At 41.6% G+C, this 21,250-nt stretch overlaps 2 protein-coding genes across 2 annotated transcripts; both read right to left on the minus strand.

Moving 5' to 3' along the window:
• Positions 1-1,962: 1,962 nt before the first annotated feature.
• On the minus strand, positions 1,963-8,230 carry LOC309705827 (phospholipase B-like 1). The gene is made up of 11 exons (XM_082531836.1): positions 7,834-8,230; positions 7,275-7,497; positions 7,088-7,171; positions 6,628-6,769; positions 6,036-6,176; positions 4,889-5,033; positions 4,085-4,285; positions 3,800-3,940; positions 3,521-3,706; positions 2,685-2,791; positions 1,963-2,565 (listed from the first exon to the last, which is right to left on the minus strand). The coding sequence occupies exons 1-11, from the start codon at positions 7,901-7,903 to the stop codon at positions 2,389-2,391; spliced, it is 1,617 nt and encodes a 538-aa protein (XP_082387962.1). The 5' UTR covers positions 7,904-8,230; the 3' UTR covers positions 1,963-2,388.
• Positions 8,231-13,919: 5,689 nt separating this feature from the next.
• On the minus strand, positions 13,920-21,234 carry LOC309705828 (phospholipase B-like 1). The gene is made up of 11 exons (XM_082531837.1): positions 21,094-21,234; positions 20,295-20,517; positions 20,101-20,184; positions 18,789-18,924; positions 18,172-18,312; positions 16,256-16,400; positions 15,508-15,708; positions 15,223-15,363; positions 14,944-15,129; positions 14,347-14,453; positions 13,920-14,227 (listed from the first exon to the last, which is right to left on the minus strand). The coding sequence occupies exons 1-11, from the start codon at positions 21,161-21,163 to the stop codon at positions 14,051-14,053; spliced, it is 1,611 nt and encodes a 536-aa protein (XP_082387963.1). The 5' UTR covers positions 21,164-21,234; the 3' UTR covers positions 13,920-14,050.
• Between the last annotated feature and the right edge of the window lie 16 nt (positions 21,235-21,250).

Genomic DNA, 21,250 nt, shown 5'->3' on the forward strand with positions numbered 1-21,250 from the left:
GCGTGACAGAGAGAGAGAGAGACCACATTTCTATTTCAAAAACAAAGAGTTCCTGACTTTCAAGCTTGCAGGTTTATATTAAACAGACTCTTCACTGCAGACATCTCAACATGACGGCTTTATCAGTCTTTTTTCCCCCCAACCACTGGAAATATTGTTTGCAATGAATGCACAGTGCATGGGGTCAGATTTCAGAACCCTTTGCACAGAGGGGCAAAGAATTATGCAGATATTTGACCTTATATGCTGCTGGTCCTCAAGCCTTGAGCAAAGACACATATCACTGAATAAGACCTCTGTTTTATACTGAGATGCAGTGACATGTAAGAAATAATGCACTATAAGAAAAAAAACAAGAAAAGAACAAAACAAACCGCTAAAATGCTCAAAGCGCATCACCGGGTAAATTTCAGCACCCAGTGATGCGGTTCAGCACACTGGACAGACAGTTAAAGCAAAGAAACCACAGTGAGCTCAGGTAAAGATGCTTTCTGTGACCCCACTGTGATCAGGAAAAAACAAAAACACACAAAAACAGGCACCATCTAAAGGTGGACCCACAACTTTCAAATTCAAATTGCGCTTGCTACGATAGCAATGATGAAAACAGCAGCTCACCCTCTCTGAGGGGAAAACTACGATGGGAGTTCAGTACAACCAGGCTTTCTTTGCGTTAGCTGGTTAACCCCCAAACCTCAGCTGGAGATAACGATTGTCGCGACGATGGTTATCAACTTTCTCTGATAAGTCGGGTTTTCTGCTTCCGGTACACCCCGGATCTGTGTTCGCATAAATAAACAAACAAACAAAAAAAGGAGCATTTCTCGGATCATGTGACTCTTCTTCCGCAGAAAAAAAGGCGGCTTCTATGAGTGCAACTTACTCACAAATGATGACGATTAAATGTATAAAGAATGTAAAACAAAAATAACAGTTAAATACAATATCTTTGCACACAAGACAAGAGATTAATGCTGCAGAAAATCTGGGATTTTCTAATTTGAAGAGTGCGCATCAGAGCTCTGAAACTGTAATCTGGATACATTTAAACATTAAACGTTTCTGTCCCACAGGACAGGTAAGGACGTGTAAATCTCTTTATTTTGTTGGCAGATCAAAGTGAAATGCATTTTGATTGCTAGTCGGTCTTGGTGACCAATGAATGTAACTGATCAGTTTTCCAATCTGTGTACTAGTAGCTGCAATTCCAACAATGTAAAATAAGACCATCCATCCATTCGCTTCCGCTTATCCTTTTCAGGGTCGCGGGGGCCGCTGGAGCCTATCCCAGCTGTCATATGTATGATGTAAAATAAGACTTTACAGCCAATTACAAGTATGTATAAAATTATAAACATTTTTCTGCTTCATTAAATTGACATAGGTTTACGGGCCAATACCAAAAATCACTTTTTTCGGAGACAGCTACAGAAGAAGACAAGTTTTCGAATTGTCTTGCTTTGTTACTTTTCCATTAAATATTTATGAAAGCCTCGAACTCACATGAACAATCCACTTGATCACTAGATTTGACTTTGGTGACAAAAGATCAAAGGCTTAAGAACTCTAATGCTAAATCTGGTGATAAGTGACTGATGGAGGCTTAGAGCCACATTCATTTAGAGAAGTTCACCGCAGAGCTCGATGAGATTCCAATCCTAATGTCCTGGTTTGATCTCTTTTTGTGGGGATCTGATTTAAAGCCTAAACTTGAGCTCACTTAATTTGATGTAGATTTAATAGAACTGAGTTTAGATTGTGAAGAAAACTAACTGAAATCTGAGTAAAGTTTAAACTTAATCACTCAAACATATGTTTTAAAATCTCACACATCAAATGACCCTGCACCAGAAAAAAAATCTAAACCCGAGTAGCTGAAAGTCCAGACTGTGAGAATTTAAGTGTAAAACAAAAATGGAATAAAAGGCATATCGTAGACATGCAAAGAAAGAAACACAAAAATACAAAAAGAGGTTTTTAATTTTGCACAGCACAATAAAAAAAGCAGCAAACAAAAATCAGATCATAAGAGATGATCAGCTCCTGAGTCCTGAGGCATTGCACTGATTGTTTCCTCTACTCCTGCAGCAATAGTGTTTGTATATATGAAGACATTCAAGCATCAAAAATAAAGATTTTACTTTAAGGTGGCACATCTGCTGATTTTGTGATTTGGTATTTTATTATATCATAAAGCTACTGTGAGCATCAAAGGCACCAATGGCTGCACACAGGACACCCTGGGAAAAAAAAAATCATCTGCTGGATGGACATTGAAAGGACAGATAAAACCCGCCTCCCAGAAACTCACTGGGTTGTACAGATGGGCGTGGACCTCCATTACCCTGAAAGAATCTCTGTCGCGCGCACACAGTCACACACTGATGCTCATGGATCGAAAAGAATGGGCTGCATCTTGATAAAGGTGAAGTTGTAATACTGTGGCAGACCCTGGTGGCTAATGCTGCTGAATTTGTCCCAAAAGAACGGCGGGAGTCCGTCCTGTGTTGTCGGCCCGTTCACCGCCTCCGCACGGAAATCCCCAGCCAAGTGGAAATCTGTCACCTGCACAGGGAAAAAGACGCCAACAAGAAGAAAGCTGGGTAGAGCTTAAAAGCATCTGAATTCATGAAACCTGCATGACTGCTACTGATGAAAAGGCTATTGTGGCGCTCTGGGAATACCTTAGTGTCATAGCAGCCTCCTGGTGAAGGCCTCTCGCTTTGCAGGTCGTTACGGCAACAGATGGACTTGCAGGGGTCACCCTTTGAGTACGGATCCTTCTTGTAGTCTGAAAACAAGCAAACCAAAAATATCATGCTTGTGAATGTAAATGGGTGGCTACTGGAAAAAGAAATGAAAAGATTTCAAAAATTAAACAGAGATCCAACTAAGCCTAATTCTGTGTCACAGTTCAGCTATCACACTGGCTACTGCAGAAGAAACCCTGGGACACTCGTGGACCTGGTTGGGAAGAAATGCTCTACCTGTGCATCTTTGGTTTAAACAGACGTGCAACAAGTCTGAACAGAAGAGGTACCTAAAAGAAATGTATAAAACTATATCAGCTCAAGCTATAGCTATCAGAATAGCTAGGAAAAGGCCACTTAATTAGGTACAGTTGTTCAACTACTTGTTAGTGCAAATATCTAATCAGACAGTAAAACAGCAGTAACACAGTGGATTTATGCACATAGACATGGTGAAGACAACCTGCTAAAGTTCAAACTGAGCATCATTTAAATCCCCAAATCCACTTCAGTATTGTTATGACTGTTATGAACATGTTCTACCAATCTTCTAATGGCTGCTTCCAGCAGGACAACGGACCACATCGCAAAGCTCAGATCATCTCAAACTGCTAGATGTGATTTGAATCCAGCAGCTTGTTGAATGTGTGCCTCTAACAAGATGTAACTAATGAAGTGTACTGCAGCCAAAAATCTAGCTTATGAAACAGCAACATACAAAGAGTCAGCAGAATGAGTTAAAACTAAGAAGCTGAGATGGAGCCACACACCATTGAATCTCATGATGCGCTTCAGGGACTCCAGGTCCTTAACGCCACACTGGTCACGGCGAAAGATCTTGGCTCTGGGACAGAGGTCATAGGAGAAGTCCTCTCCGTACTGCTCCCACATTTCTACGTAACCACTCATTGTGTAGATCTTCCGATGGAAAGGAATGTTGTAGGACGGCCAATAACCTGTAAGAAATGGATGTGGTGACGAAATCACAGAAAAGTCTAAAAATGAAATACGATACAAAATACAATTGAATGTAGAAAATGATTAGCTGCCTCTGCGCAGAGTCTGTGTCTGGTCCGAGTACTCCACCAAGCTGGGGATCTGCTCCACCACAGTCAGCGCACCGTCGTCGAGACTGTGACCCAGCTTCACTTTGCTTCTGTCCAACACCATGTACTGATTGTTGTAGGTTCCTGCAAGAGTTACAGGTGGATTTATGGAAGAGAAAAAAGTTTAATAAAGAGGCCTGAGCATGATTTAGCTTTTTCTATCAAAACACAGCACAGTTTCTGTGCTTCGTGTATAAAGATCCATGTACATAAGGCAGACATGCTCACCAGAGTTATACATGGAAAAGGTTTTGGCCCATTCTTCTCCGGTTTTTGCCAAACTGTGAGCCAGCCTGACCCTCTGCCAGGCCAGTAGGCTATTTGGGGTGATTGTGTCAAAAAGGGAGGAGTTGAAGACATTGTTGGTCGTCTGCGTCATCATCAGACCACTTCCCAAGAGGTAGAAGTCATCCAGCGACACCAGGAACCCTGAAGCCACAAACAAGCCACATTACAAACATGAGCTTTATGGATGATCTTCTTCCATAATGATGTTCTTTTTGCATGTGTGCCATGTGTGAAGAGGGCGAGATAACCAAAATTGTTATACAGAGACAGCAGAATGAATGGTTGGCCTTCTGGAGATGGCTGACACTGACTGAATTACGAAGTGGAATCATCAGCAAAACTCTAAAACTTAAGAAGCTGATCTCACCAAATCCATTTAAGGCGTCTTTAACTGACCTGGAGGCAGCTACTACAAATGTACTGCATGAATATTAACAGCACAGTACTATTCAATAAACTCAGTGACTTTTACTTTTATTTATGTTTGTTTCAGCATAAATGTTGGTTGTGTTTGTATTTTACTCCATCAGTTTTACATTCTTATAGTTTTAGTGTGTTTTTGCTGTGTATTTTCATCTGTGTTGTACTAGTCTGTGCAGTTACTGATTGTAATGCTGCCTGTCTTGGATAGGACACGTTTTAAAAGAGTTGTGTAACCTTAAAGTAATGTTATCCTGGTTAAATGAAGGTTCAATCAAAATAAATGAGGTAAATTTTCACTGATGCTCTTGCTTTCTTACATACCAGGGTAGCTGCTAAAGGATAGTTTTCCAGTGGCTGTATGGGGCTCGCTGATGTGAAAGTCCCAGTGTTTGTAAATCCGCATCGTAGCAGCGTACGTGTACCAGCTGGAATGAGCGAACAGGAGGTTCTCGTACCCCGGCAGCATCTAAAGATGATGACAGAAATCAGTAATGAGACAATCGTGCGTCATGTCCAACAGTTATGTAGCTTAACCAACATAATAACATTGGTTTAGTTAGATAATTAACTTAAATTCAAGAATATCCTTTCAACAAAAGCCACCAAACAGACAGAACAAGAAGTCAGAACAGGTGACGTTATAGGACTTTTAAATTTGGCCTGTTATTTAGCACAAACATACATTTGTTAAAGCTGCCGTGCAAAAAACACTTTGAAGTTACAGGTTTTAGAATATGCACCTCTGTGTACAAAACTGTCCCCTGATTTAATTATGTCACTGAAAATTAAACTTAGTTTCTTTAAATATGAAATAAAGATGAATAATGCGTTACTGCACTAATGCACCAGCACATTCGATTACACAGGAAATTTGCTCTTCACTGGTAGTTTCTTGTTCTTCTTATTTTGCACACCTATGAAAATCAGGTTACAGCTGATGTCAGTGAAGCATTACTAATTTGCTGTGAAGTAAATTTGAGGAACTACTCATATACATCAGCTGCTTTTTGTGTTATGTGTATTTTTTTAAATATCTAATAAGAATAAGAGCCTGATCAGGATCGTAGACTGTATATAAAAGATGGCCACTGTAAGCTGTGCGCAAACTTGTATTTTAGATCCTCGGGTTTGGCATTTTATCGGTTGCCATATTTTTTTCCCCCTCAAACTTGATGAGAAAGAGGAGACACCACATCTTCATAAAGTGAACTTATCAACTGCTCGTTTTATGTTGCAGAAACGGAACATTTTGATGTATTCACCAAGACTTGAAACCAGCGGCTGAGAGGAGGAACTGAAAAGTAAGATGTTTACGGAGTTCATAGATCAGATGCTTCTTCAAAGTCAGACTACCTTTTGCAACCAGAAGAAAGAGTGAGTTGATTTTAGGCATCGCTAGCTTCACTTTTGGTCTCTATATCCATCTTTTATATACAGTCTGTGATTAACTTGTGTTTTGACCTCTGACCTTGATGAGTGCAGAGCAGTGACCCATCCCTGGAAGTTTGAAGTCTCTGAGTGAAGGATAGGAGCTGGGGACCAGGGCTGGGATCAGATCCAGCAGGTCTCCCACAGAGTTCAGGAACTGGACGTCAAACAGCGTCAGCGGCTTTGGGAAGGACAACAGATAAACAGCTGGTCATCAAATGCAAACAAACAGTGCTGCTGCTCCTGATGTGAGACGGCCATTTATCAAAAACCCCAAAAAACATACAGAATAAAAGCTACAAAATAATTAATTATGAGAAAAGAAAACATAAAAAGTCCTCTCACATCTTACAGCAAACAAAAGTCGATCCATTAAATAAAATAATTATTTGCATTCATAACTGCTGGTATGTAGTATTACTGCTAGTGCCATTAATGTAACACTATTGGCTCTATAGCATATTTATAAAAATCTTCTTAAGTACTATTACTTCTACTTTTTATATTTAACATGGTTTAAGGCTGTGAAACCTGATATGAAACTGTTGGTTGATGCTTCTGCATCTCAGAGTGCAGATTTATTTGTTAGTAATTTTTCACTGTTCTTGTTTTTGGTCACATGGTTATCCTACCTTCTTCCCTTGCTTCTTGGCCCACGCTGCCACTCCTGCCTGCAATCCGTCCAGCTGAGCCATGATGAAGCCGGCGTGTTTCCACAGAGGATCGGAGCTCTTGTTCCCTTTCACCTGCTGTCTGACCCATGAGTCCTGCTTCCTGAATATACAAGAATCATATTAGACTGACATTTAAGTAAACAGATAACTGCTACTGTACAGAACTCCCACCGTAATACTGCATCAGCAGAAAAACATGATCAAAACTGTTCTTTATTCTGCAACATTATGAATGTCAGGGGTGAACTTCTGTAAGCTCTGTTGTGGTCAAGAGTGGCTGAATGCCAACGCTGAGAGTGCTTAAATGTTTGGTTGAACTTTTTTCAGAAGAGGATATGAAAGATGACAGATTGTGAAGTAGATGTGACATTTCTGCTGCTCGGGTTTTAACTCTGAAAGGAAAAGGGAACAGACTCACTCCATAAATTTCTGAACTGGGTCGAGCATCTTTGGTTCGGTGATCAGCTGCGGGTACATGTTGGTGTAGTGGTCCATCATCTGCCTCGGGAGGAGGAAGAATGAGTACAAGTATAAGAGTGAATACAAAATGCCATAGCCTATAGAGTAAAATAAATAAGGTTATAATGAGAACTGACAGCACTTACTGGGCGGTCAGGAAACCTTCGAGGTAGCCAGCCAGGAAGAAAGTGATCTCATCCGTTTCAGGAGTTTTTCCATACCCTGCTCGGATCTCCAGGACGCTCCAGCCTGTACTGGATAGGGTGTTATTCAGGAACCCGTAAGCATCCCCCTCGACCTCCATCACCCCCTCCTTTAACTTGACAAGCTTGTGATCAGGGTCCCAGTACACAGTGGCTGCTGTCAGCTCTGAGAACACATCAACATAATGAAAATATAAACAAAAAGGGAGGCACAGATCCCAGCTCCTCTACTTAGGGATTTTTTTCTATATTTGCTGTGATGAATTAATGGATGCAAACAAAAATGAAAGTTAAATGTCAGGTTAGGGATCACACTGCACGAAACACTTCACTCAGTCTCCAAAACAACTTAAAACTCAACGCGTACAAAAATCATCTGTACGGCACATTCATACAAGCAGCACGGACGCTGGAAATAAACCACCACTTCATTCCTGAAAGAATGAAACCAACAGATCCTTAAACAATCACCCGTGACTTCTCATGGACTCGTCCTACTTACTGTCAGCAGAGCCGAAGGTCGCAGCCACGCTGAACAGAAGACAGACATGTAACCAATTTAGCGAAGACATGTCTGCGAGAATGGAGCTAAAAACTAAAACTGCTGCGGGACATAGAAATGGTTCGAGCAGAAGTGGCAGAAGTAAAGAGGAAATCTGCGTTTTCTACGCAGGGAAAGTCCAAGTCACGCGAGCTCAGAGTTTCCTGATTGGCTGCGGCCAGGAGCGGAAAAAAGGGAACAGTACGCACACGTGAAAACACTTCGAGACAAGCTGCTGGAACAACTAAGATAGTTGGTAAACAAGAGATTTTTAGTTTGGGGACAAGAAAAGAAAGAAAATAACTTTCCACCCCAGATGGGACTCGAACCCACAATCCCTGGTGTTGTGGATAGGCGTAACTTTGGGTCACGTGGTGTCGGTAATAGTAGTAGTGATTACTATGTTACCTGTTCTCCACCCGAGGGAATCTTTCTGAATGAGCGGGTGACGGGGGAAGACAACTTTTGCTGACCGCTCAAGTCTGGAATGTCTGATCACTGTTTTTCCATGGATTTTAATGATTTTTGATAACAAATAAATGAGTTTTAAATTGGAATTTTGACGTTTTAACAGCGAGCGCGTCAACATCATTCCCCTATTCAGCTGCTCGGCGACTCTAACGCCGACGCGAGCCCATCCACCGCCGCCACTACACCCACAAAAACGACTTGTCTGACAGAGAAAGAGAAGGCGACAGTGGTATGTTGAATGCTTAAAATGAGTGGTACGCAAGCTGCATCTGTTGTTGGAAAACCTGAAAAGGATAAAAGATTAATTGTTCTCACTGAGAAAGCTTTTGCATATAAAATTGAAACCACCCAAGCAGATCGGAAAAGGCATGTAAACAAAATGAAAAGTGTGATTATGTCTCTTAAAGAGCTAATGAAAGATGATAAAAGTTATTCACAAGTTAAATCACAGTTTGATGAGTTAACACACTTGTTTAAGGATGCCAGTGCATTGCATGAGTCTCTGTTTTCTTTAATCTCAGTTAACGAGAAAGATAAACAAAATATATGGTTCTCAAGCATTGCTAAATACAATAAAGAGTTTATGGAGGATGTCAAGATATAGCTTGCTGAAACTGAAAAACATTCAGGCAGGCCATCATCTGACAAAGCATAGTCAGATGATGGCCTGGAAACTTCCCTGGGAGGAGAAGTGGAGGTGCAAGAGCACATTGGGAAAAGAACCTCAATTATGTCTTAATCCCCAGAATGATGTTCAGGATGACGTGTTGTGTCAAATCAAGGCAGTAGGTTGAGCTCAAGAGTATCATCTCCTTCATCTGCACATCTCAGGGCAGAAGCTGAAACGGCTGCTTTGCTCGCACAGCAACATATACTTAAAGAAAAACACTCTCTTTAAGAACAGGAGGAGCAGTTGTGGAGAAAGAAAGAACAACTTCAGCTTGAAGCAGATATAGCTGCAACTGTTGCAAAAGTGAATGTGCTGAGAACTGGTTCCACAATGCGGATCGTTGCTTTGTAGAAATCTAATGGAATAGAATCATATTTTAAAACGAAAGGAAACAGGCTTGAAATCCTTATTGTGGAAGCACAGACTTTTGTTCCACAGACGCTTACAAAAGGTAATGCAATCACTGGGAATGCAGAGCTTCAAGTAAAAACAGTGCAACATAATATGAAAAGGAAAAGGCCTGCACCCCCTCTTATGGGGCCTTCTGACACTTTTAGACCAATCCCATCTTTGTCTAATCAACAAGCTGCTCATCCAGTAGCCAATGAAAATCCGTTGTCCATTATGGAAAAACAAAATAAATTAAAATGTATGTTGGTCAATCAGCAAAGTCTCTTTTCACTGCCCAAAAGGGAGGTTCAAACCTTTGATGGCGATCCTTTACATTTTCAGGCTTTTATGTGCTCGTTTGAAAAGATCATAGAAGCAACGACTGGCGATACTTTATAAGCACTTTGGGAATGGACATGTGATTGCATCTTCTTATTTGATCAAAGTTCACTCATGGGCACTGATTAGATCAGAAGATGGAAAGGCTCTTCAGGCATACTGTTTGTTCCTACGTGGATGCTGCAATGCAATGGAAGAGATTAATGATCTCTCTGAATTAAATACACCTGCCAAAATGCTTGCTTTGATTAGAAGACTGCCATATAAGTTAAAAGACAAATGGTGAACGGTAGCATGTGACATCCAGGAGAGGCAACATCGCAGAGCTGAATTCGTTGACGTTGTCTCCTTCCTTGAGTGTCAAGTTAAAATTGCTACAGATCCCGTCTTTGGAAATCTATGTGATGTTCCAGCAACACATCTAACAGCCAAGGGCAGCAATGGAGGGAAACGTTCTCCACATCCAAGAGCTAAAAGGAGTAGCTTTGGTACAACTCTGATGCTAAGAGACAGAATCAAACAGGAGCTCAAGATCGCCACAGTACTGTGAAGGCTTGTTTGTTCTGCAAAGGCGGACACACACTGGGGTCATGTGCTCTGCTTAATAAGATACCTCATAATGAGAAGATTTCGTTTCTTAAAAGGAATGGCATCTGTTTTGGCTGTTTGTATACTGGGCACATCAGCAAAGAATGCAGAAAATGTCTTTTATGTAAAATTTGTGGTTTCAGACATGCCAGTATTCTCCATATCCACCACAAGGAGAAGAATGAAGCCAAACCTGATAACGAGGCAGATAACAATCCAGATTAGTGGTCATACGGGGCCGGTGAATGAGATTGTAAGCTTGCCATCATGCCAGTTAAAGTAAAATCAAAGAGAGGTCAAAGAATAGTTGAAACATCTGCCTTTTTGAACCAAGGGAGTTCAGCATCCTTTTGTACAGTGGGTCTTATGGACAAGCTGAATATTGCTGGGAGGAAGACAACGATTCTCCTGCGCACTATGGGACAGGAGAAAGTGGTGGACAGTTTCATTGTACCTGAACTTGAAGTTGCTGGATTGGACAGTGACATATACTGTGATATACCTGACCTCTTCACTCAGCACAAAATGCCTGTAGATATTGGTAACGTCCCACATCAACAGGTCCTGGATGATTTGCACATTTGAAGCATGTTCATTTGCCAGAAATGAAGTCCAGTGTGGAGCTTTTGATTGGCATGAATATGCCCAGAGCTCTGGAACCTTTGGAGGTCATCCGGAGTGTCGGTGATGGACCTTTCACCGTTAGACTGTGCTTGGTTGGACAGTGCATGGGCCACTTAATCGAGAATGCTGTGGAAGGCCAGGATGTTTGGCAACAGTTACTCCCAAAAGAGTTTCTGCTGTCACACTGGATAAGCTATGGAAACAGCAGTTCAAGATGGACTTCCCTGAGAGCAGCCATGATGAGCAGATGGGCTGTCAAAGGAAGACTCAAAACTCCTGGAGTTGGTGATTTGGTATATCCCTCACCATGGGGTTTACCATCCTACCAAGGAGAAGATGCGGGTCGCCTTCGGCTGTGCAGCATCATTCCAGGGTGTCTCTCTTAATGCGCAGCTCCTGAGTGGCCCTGACTTAACAAATGCTTTGGTTGGAGTACTGACGAGGTTCAGAATAGAGCCTATTGTTTTGATGTCTGACATCCAGGTTATGTTTCACCAGGTGCATGTGCCAGAGGAAGATTCTGACCTATTGATATTTCTCTGGTGGCCTGGTGATGACTTTAGAGCATGCAAGAGTACAGGATGGGTGTTCATTTGTTTGGGGCAACATCCTCTCCAAGCTGTGCCGACTATGCCCTGCGGAAATGCGCAGAGGACAACAAAGCATACTTCAGCCAGCAGGTGATAGACACCATTCTGTATAGTTTTTATGTGGACAACTGCCTTGCTTCAATAGGCTCTGAAGACGAAGCCATCAATCTTTACTCAGATCTCAGAGACATCTGTGCCAGGGGTGGCTTCAACTTAACAAAGTGAGTAATAGCTGCAGCATTCTGGCAGTTATACCTGAGGAGGAAAGAGCAAAGAAAGTTAAGGTCATAGACCTGGATCGTGACCTGTTGAGGGAGCATTGGGACTGTGGTGGTGCCTACAGTCAGATGCATTTAAGTTGCATTTAAGATGCATTGTAAATGTAAAACCTGATTTTGGAGAGACGGCCACTGCTCAGTTGCATCACTTTGCAGATGCGAGTGGAAAGGGGTGTGGCGCTGTTACTTACCTGCTGCTGCACACCAGTCACTCACAGATACACAGTTCCTTCATAATGGGAAAGTCCAGTGTGCCTTTAAAACCAGTCACAATCCTACGCATTGAAATGATGCCAGCAGTGGTAGCAGTTTGCGAGGATAAAATGTGGAGGAGGGAGTTGAGACTACCTCTCCTAAACTCAGTATTTTGCACAGACAGCACCGCAGTGTTGAAATATATCAATAATGAGACTTCCAGGTTCCGTGTTTTTGTGGTGAACCAAGTGTCAGAGATCCTCAAGGCTTCTAGTGCCTCCCAGTGGAGGAATGTAAACACAACGCATAACCCTGCAGACTTTGCCTCCAGAGGCATGAAGGCAGAGACCTTTCTACACTGAATGGATATCTGGTCCTGCATTTTGTTACACAGCCAGAGAACAATTGGCCTGTGAACCCAGAACTTGCAATAACTTTAACATGAAGATCCTGAAGTTAAGGTGTCTGCTGCCATGGACGTCTCACAAGCACATGATGATGATCATCCTCTGACCCTTTTAATCCATTGTGCTTCATTCTGGACTTGTCTCATCAGGGTGATGGGTTGGATTTTGAGGTTCAAGACCTTGCTATTGCACCGCAGGAAGAACAAGACAGACTTCCAGTCTCCATCTGATACAACTCAGTCTGAAGGTGCTCATCATAGGGTTGAGTTCTGCCACGGCTTTCTTTCATTGGGAGAGGTTGAGGATGCTGAGATGCAAATAATCAAGTTCTGTCAGAGGAAAAGATATCCCTAAAGGATATTCCTGCCTCCAAAGAGGAGAGACTTTGAAACGAAGCAGCCACATACATAAGGTGAATCCTGTTCTGGAGGATGATGTGCTGCGGGCTGTCGGACATCTGAGTAGAGCTGTCATGTCAGAAGATTCCAAGCATCCTGTCATAATCGCTAAAGATCTTCACATTTCTTTAAAAAAAATGTATTTATAAGATTTTAAGGTCAAAGATCTTCATATTTCTAATCTAATTCTGAAGCATATTCATAAAGAGGTGGTTCATGGTGAAAAGAACCACATACTCTCAAAGCTGCATCAAAAATACTGGGTTCCTGGTGCCTTATGTCGAGGTGTGTGGCCTGTGGAAGGTTTCATGGAACTGCAGGCCAGCTGCAGCTGGCTGAGTTGCATGAAAGCAGAGTAACCCTTGAGAAATCCCCGTTAAGCTTTGTTGGAGTGGACTATTTTGGTCCATTTGAAGTAAAACGTGGGAGAAGTGTTATGAAGCGGTATGGCGTTATTTTCGCTTGTTTGGCGATTAGAGCCAGGCGTTTTCAGGCAAATACCAAAAATCACTTTTTTCGGATGACAACTACAGATGAAGACATGTTTTCAAATTGTCTTGCTTTCTTACTTTTCCATTAAATATTTATGAAAGCTTCAAACTCACATGAATAATCCACTAAACCAGAGTAGCTGAAAGTCCAGACTGTGAGAGTTTAAGTATAAAACAAAAATGGAATAAAGGCATAACGTAGACATGCAAAGAAACACAAAAATACAAGAAGAGGTTTTTAATTTCACACAGCACAATCAAAAGGCAGCAAACAAAAATCAGATCATAAGAGATGATCAGCTCCTGAGTACGGCATTGCACTGATTGTTTCCTCTACTCCTGCAGCAATAGTGTTTGTATATATGAAGACATTCAAGCATCAAAAATAAAGATTTTACTTTAAGGTGGCACATCTGCTGATTTTGTGATTTGGTATTTTATTATATCATAAAGCTACTGTGAGCATCAAAGGCACCAATGGCTGCACACAGGACACCCTGGGAAAAAAAACGTGTTTAGAAATAGATCAGAAATCTGTGTTTACCAGCGTTGAATGAAATCCTATAAAAAAGTGACAGCGGAGAAAAAAGCAGATCTGCTCATGGATGCAATAGTAAACATGTAGAAAAAAAATCATCTGCAGGATGGTAATGGAAAGGACAGATAAAACCGATGGTTGTGGACCTTCATTACCCTGAAAGAATCCCTATCGTGCGCACACAGTCACACACTGATGCTCATGGTTTGAAAAGAATGGGCTGCATCTTGACAAAAGTGAAGTTGTAATACTGTGGCAGGCCCTGGTGACTGATGCTGCTGAATTTGTCCCAAGAGAACGGTGGGAGTCCGTCCTGTGTTGTCGGCCCGTTCACCGCCTCCGCACGGAAATCCCCAGCCAAGTGGAAATCTGTCACCTGCACAGGGAAAAAGACGCCAACAAGAAGAAAGCTGGGTAGAGCTTAAAAGCATCTGAATTCATGAAACCTGTATGACTGCTACTGATGAAAAGGCTATTGTGGCGCTCTGGGAATACCTTAGTGTCATAGCAGCCTCCTGGTAAAGGATCCTCTCCTCGCAGGTCTTTACGGCAACAGATGGACTTGCAGGGGTCACCCTTTGAGTACGGATCCTTCTTATAGTCTGAAAACAAGCAAACCAAAAATATCATGCTTGCTGAAGCTAAAGCTTGAGAATTGAGCTTCAGAATAGCTAAATAAAAAAAGGCCACGTAATTAGACTTGTTCAACTACTTGTTAATGCAAAAATCTAATCAGACAATAAAATACCAGTAACTTGACAACCTAATAAAGTTCAAACTGACCATGGTCTACCAATCTTGTAAGGGCTTCTTCCAGCAGGATAACGCACCATGTCGCAAAGCTCAGATTATCTCAAACTGCCTTTTTGAAAGTGACAATTTACACAAACAAAAAAAAAAGTACTGAAGGGGCCTCCAGTGTCATTTTATCCACTAGATGTGATTTGAATCCAGCAGCTTGTTGAATGTGTGCCTCTAACAAGATGTAACTAATGAAGTGTACTGCAGCCAAAAATCTAGCTTATGAAACAGCAACATACAAAGAGTCAGCAGAATGAGTTAAAACTAAGAAGCCGAGATGGAGCCACACACCATTGAATCTCATGATGTGCTTCAAGGACTCCAGGTCCTTAACGCCACACTGGTCACGGCGAAAGATCTTGGCTCTGGGACAGAGGTCATAGGAGAAGTCCTCTCCGTACTGCTCCCACATTTCTACGTAACCACTCATTGTGTAGATCTTCCGATGGAAAGGAATGTTGTAGGACGGCCAATAACCTGTAAGAAATGGATGTGGTGACGAAATCACAGAAAAGTCTAAAAATGAAATACGATACAAAATACAATTGAATGTAGAAAATGATTAGCTGCCTCTGCGCAGAGTCTGTGTCTGGTCCGAGTACTCCACCAAGCTGGGGATCTGCTCCACCACAGTCAGCGCACCGTCGTCGAGACTGTGACCCAGCTTCACTTTGCTTCTGTCCAACACCATGTACTGATTGTTGTAGGTTCCTGCAAGAGTTACAGGTGGATTTATGGAAGAGAAAAAAGTTTAATAAAGAGGCCTGAGCATGATTTAGCTTTTTCTATCAAAACACAGCACAGTTTCTGTGCTTCGTGTATAAAGATCCATGTACATAAGGCAGACATGCTCACCAGAGTTATACATGGAAAAGGTTTTGGCCCATTCTTCTCCGGTTTTTGCCAAACTGTGAGCCAGCCTGACCCTCTGCCAGGCCAGTAGGCTATTTGGGGTGATTGTGTCAAAAAGGGAGGAGTTGAAGACAACGTTGGTCGTCTGCGTCATCATCAGACCACTTCCCAAGAGGTAGAAGTCATCCAGCGACACCAGGAACCCTGAAGCCACAAACAAGCCACATTACAAACATGAGCTTTATGGATGATCTTCTTCCATAATGATGTTCTTTTTGCATGTGTGCCATGTGTGAAGAGGGCGAGATAACCAAAATTGTTATACAGAGACAGCAGAATGAATGGTTGGCCTTCTGGAGATGGCTGACACTGACTGAATTACGAAGTGGAATCATCAGCAAAACTCTAAAACTTAAGAAGCTGATCTCACCAAATCCATTTAAGACGTCTTTAACTGACCTGGAGGCAGCTACTACAAATGTACTGCATGAATATTAACAGCACAGTACTATTCAATAAACTCAGTGACTTTTACTTTTATTTATGTTTGTTTCAGCATAAATGTTGGTTGTGTTTGTATTTTAGTCCATCAGTTTTACATTCTTATAGTTTTAGTGTGTTTTTGCTGTGTATTTTCATCTGTGTTGTACTAGTCTGTGCAGTTACTGATTGTAATGCTGCCTGTCTTGGATAGGACACGTTTTAAAAGATTGTAAAAATTTTTCACTGATGCTCTTGCTTTCTTACATACCAGGGTAGCTGCTAAAGGATAGTTTTCCAGTGGCTGTATGGGGCTCGCTGATGTGAAAGTCCCAGTGTTTGTAAATCCGCATCGAAGCAGCGTACGTGTACCAGCTGGAATGAGCGAACAGGAGGTTCTCGTACCCCGGCAGCATCTAAAGATGATGACAGAAATCAGTAATGAGACAATCGTGCGTCATGTCCAACAGTTATGTAGCTTAACCAACATAATAACATTGGTTTAGTTAGATAATTAACTTAAATTCGATAGTTTCCTTTCAACAAAAGCAACAAAACAGACAAGAAGTCAGAACAGGTGACGTTATAGGACTTTTAAATTTGGCCTGTTATTTAGCACAAACATACATTTGTTAAAGCTGCCGTGCAAAAAACACTTTGAAGTTACAGGTTTTAGAATATGCACCTCTGTGTACAAAACTGTCCCCTGATTTAATTATGTCACTGAAAATTAAACTTAGTTTCTTTAAATATGAAATAAAGATGAATAATGCGTTACTGCACTAATGCACCAGCACATTCGATTACACAGGAAATTTGCTCTTCACTGGTAGTTTCTTGTTCTTCTTATTTTGCACACCTATGAAAATCAGGTTACAGCTGATGTCAGTGAAGCATTACTAATTTGCTGTGAAGTAAATTTGAGGAACTACTCATATACATCAGCTGCTTTTTGTGTTATGTGTATTTTTTTAAATATCTAATAAGAATAAGAGCCTGATCAGGATCGTAGACTGTATATAAAAGATGGCCACTGTAAGCTGTGCGCAGACTTGTGTTTTAGATCCTCGGGTTTGGCATTTTATCGGTTGCCATATTTTTTCCCCCTCAAACTTGACGAGCAAGAGGAGACACCACATCTTCATAAAGTGAACTTATCAACTGCTCGTTTTATGTTGCAGAAATGGAACATTTCGGTTTATTCACCAAGACTTGAAACCACTAAAGATTACAGAATACATGCCCCAAAATGTATTTCGTAACATATTCCATTACGTTACTCAATGAGAGTAACGTATTCTGAATACTTTGGATTACTTAATATATTATCAAGCTTTTGTACAATTACATGAATGTACGATTGCTGTGCGATTTATTACTATTACTGAAGACTATACTCGCCATACCATTACCAACTAGATTTTTAAATCTTAATATAAAATGAGTAACAGTAGGGTGGACATTAGGTAAGGCTGCAAATTTTTGCAGCGATCTCATATAGAAAACTATTCTGCGCATATATAAAACAGGTCCGCGGCTCCAAACCGTAGTAAAGGGACGTCTGGCTAATGCGCTGGGCTCCGTGTCGGGCTCGTAGCCAAAAACTAGCTTTACTTTGTTGTCTGGGTCAACTTTGCTAACGAGAGACAGAGAAAGGCATTCTTTAGGGCTATACCTGTAACACTCTACCTTTTGCCTTCATATTAAATAATTTGTTGAACAATAATTTTAAAAATATTTCATCACGTCATTATGCAAATAGAGGTGACATGGGCCGCGAGATGGAGACACAGGCATTAGAGCCTCTTAATGTGTGTTTTATTTATTTCCACCAGCGTGGAATTACCAAAAATAGAAAGGGCATAGCCTAACATATGAAATGGGAAAAGACCGCAGTGTAATCCCTTTATTTCAACAAAGTAACTGTATTCTGAATACCACCTTTTTAAACAGTAACTGTAACGGAATACAGTTACTCATATTTTGTATTTTAAATACGTAACGCCGGTACATGTATTCCTTTACTCCCCAACACTGTTCATAGAGCAGATGCTTCTTCAAAGTCAGACTTCCTTTTGCAACCAGAAGAAAGAGTGAGTTGATTTTAGGCATCGCTAGTTTCACTTTTGGTCTCTATATCCATCTTTTATATACAGTCTGTGATTAACTTGTGTTTTGACCTCTGACCTTGATGAGTGCAGAGCAGTGACCCATCCCTGGAAGTTTGAAGTCTCTGAGTGAAGGATAGGAGCTGGGGACCAGGGCTGGGATCAGATCCAGCAGGTCTCCCACCGCGTTCAGGAACTGGACGTCAAACAGCGTCAGCGGCTTTGGGAAGGACAACAGATAAACAGCTGGTCATCAAATGCAAACAAACAGTGCTGCTGCTCCTGAAGTGAGACGGCCATTTATCAAAAACAAAACAAAACACGGAATAAAAGCTACAAAATAATTAATTATGAGAAAAGAAAATATTAAAAATAATTCACATCTTACAGCAAATCAAAGTGGATTCTTTAAACAAATAAATTATTTGAATTCACAACTGCTGGTATGTAGTATTACTTTTACTGCCATTAATATCACTATTGGCTCTATAGCATATTCATGAAAATCTTCTTAAGTACTATTACTTCTACTTTTTATATTTAACATGACTTAAGCCTGTGAAACCTGATATAAAATTATTGGTTGATGCTTCTGCATTTCAGAGTGCAGATTTATTTGATAGCATTTTTTTTTAAACATTCTTGTGTTTTGTTGCGTTTTTGTGGGACAAAAATCCAGCCAAACGGCTATCCTACCTTCTTCCCTTGCTTCTCGGCCCACGCTGCCACTCCTGCCTGCAATCCGTCCAGCTGAGCCATGATGAAGCCGGTGTGTTTCCACAGAGGATCGGAGCTCTTGTTCACCTGCTGTCTGACCCATGAGTCCTGCTCCCTAAACGTACAAGAATCATATTTAGACTGACATTTAACTAAATGGATAAATGCTACTTTACAAAACCCCACCGTAATACTGCATCAGTAGAAAAACCTGATCAAAAATGTTCTTAACTCTGCAACATGGTCTTTTTTTCCCGCCCATCCCATTTGGTTCTTTAGCCGTCAGAATTACTGTCTGAAGGCCAAGAAAGATCCCCAACAGATTTACTTTGCCAAGTGGGTCATCACAGGCTTGCTGTATTAGTCCATTTTAATGACCTTCGTTATTATTATTCATTATTTTATTTTCAGTTTTACAGATGGGACAAACATGACTGGGGGATAGGAAAGGGAGAAAGAAAGAGAGGGAGTGAGCGAGGGAGGGAACGAAAAACAGAGGTGAAGAGGGACAGTGAGAAAGGGCACTTAAAAAAATCATCTGGATCACCTGTTGAGAGAAGGAAAAAAAAGAGAAAAAAAGAAAGTAAAAAAGAGAGCAATATAATAAGTACGACACCGTCGCAATAATCTGGCTAAGTGTAAGTAACCGTAAATACTCAATGTTGAATGTTATTGTGGAGCACGCAAGACTGTGCTTTTGCCAAGAAAGGTGTAGTTTGTGTTTGTGAACACCCGTGTGTACACCTGTCCGCGACCTGTGTGGATGGGCACACTTGTATTCAAAAGGTTTCTCCATTAAACGATCTGCTAGAGGGTGTGGGGAGCCATACCCCCGTCCCCCAGGGCATGAAGGACATCCAGGAGCAGAAGCCAGAGGGGGCTGCAGTGACATGTCCGTGGGCTCTGCCAGCAGCCAGCTGTACCAGAGTGGACCGAGCCCACGGAGGCATCCCCGCTCTCTGGAATCCACCAAGGCCAGGGGGCCCAGGCCCATCCGGACCAGGGCCCACAGAACCCGCAGCAGCCCACCCGACCCATCATCATCTCCCAAACTACGCAAGACAATAGACACGCAGGTTAAGTTCGTTCTCCACCACTCCTATATTTCTCCCCCGCCTCTTGACCACACCTCTGTTGTGGTCAAGAGTGGCTGAATGCCAACGCTGAGAGTGCTTAAATGTTTGGTTGAACTTTTTTCAGAAGAGGATATTGAAGATGACAGATTGTGAAGTAGATGTGACATTTCTGCTGCTCGGGTTGTAACTCTGAAAGGAAAAGGGAACAGACTCACTCCATAAATTTCTGAACTGGGTCGAGCATCTTTGGGTCGGTGATCAGCTGCGGGTACATGTTGGTGTAGTGGTCCATCATCTGCCTCGGGAAGAAAAGGAAGAATGAGTACAAGTATAAGAATGAATACAAAATGCCCAGACTCAGAATTTGAGTGAAAGAAATAAGATTATAATAAGAACTGACAGCACTTACTGGGCAGTCAGGAAGCCTTCGAGGTAGCCAGCCAGGAAGAAAGTGATCTCATCCGTTTCAGGAGTCTCTCCATACCCTGCTCGGATCTCAAGGACACTCCAGCCTGTACTGGATAGGGTGTCATTCAGGAACCCGTAAGCATCCCCCTCGACCTCCATCACCCCCTCCTTTAACTTGACAAGCTTGTGATCGGGGTCCCAGTACACAGTGGCTGCTGTCAGCTCTGAGAACACATCAACACAATGAAAATATAAACAAAAAGGGAGGCACAGATTCCAGCTCCTTTACTTATGGATTTTTTCCTTCTATATTGTTCTGATGAATTAATGGGTGCAAACAAAAATGAAAGTTTAATACCGACCAAAGGATCACTGTATCACCTCACACCCTGGACACTCCCTGTTTGTACTGTGTGCCCGAGGGCAACAGTTCAGAGCAATTAGTTTAAGGACAAATAGAGTCGAACACAGCTTTTACCCAACCGCAATAACATGTCTGAATGCTGCTACTAAAAAATGTCCATCACGCCATTCTTGAAATGATCTATGCACTGACTGAAGCATGTGTGTGGGAATGTTTGCTCATACTATTCTTATTAGCACTTTATTTATTTTATTTAGTGATTTAATTAAATGTTATTGTTTAATTTAGATTTTTATATTTCTATGGATGATGCACTGATCGGATACCACTTTTATTTTGGATGTACCTGCGACAATGACAATAAAGACATTCTGATTCTGATTCTTCAGATCCTTAAACAATCACCAGTGACTTCTCATGTACTTGTCCTACTTACTGTCAGCAGAGGCGAAGGTCGCAGCCACGATGAATAAAAGACAGGCATGTAACCAATTTAGTGGAGACATGTCTGCGAGAATGGAGCTGAAAACTAAAACTGCTGCGGGACATAGAAATGGTTCGAACAGAAGTGGCACGGGTAAAGAGGAAATCTG

This window comes from Aulonocara stuartgranti (genome assembly GCF_965226115.1).
Source record: "Aulonocara stuartgranti genome assembly, chromosome: 4".
NCBI classification, from domain to species: domain Eukaryota; kingdom Metazoa; phylum Chordata; class Actinopteri; order Cichliformes; family Cichlidae; genus Aulonocara; species Aulonocara stuartgranti.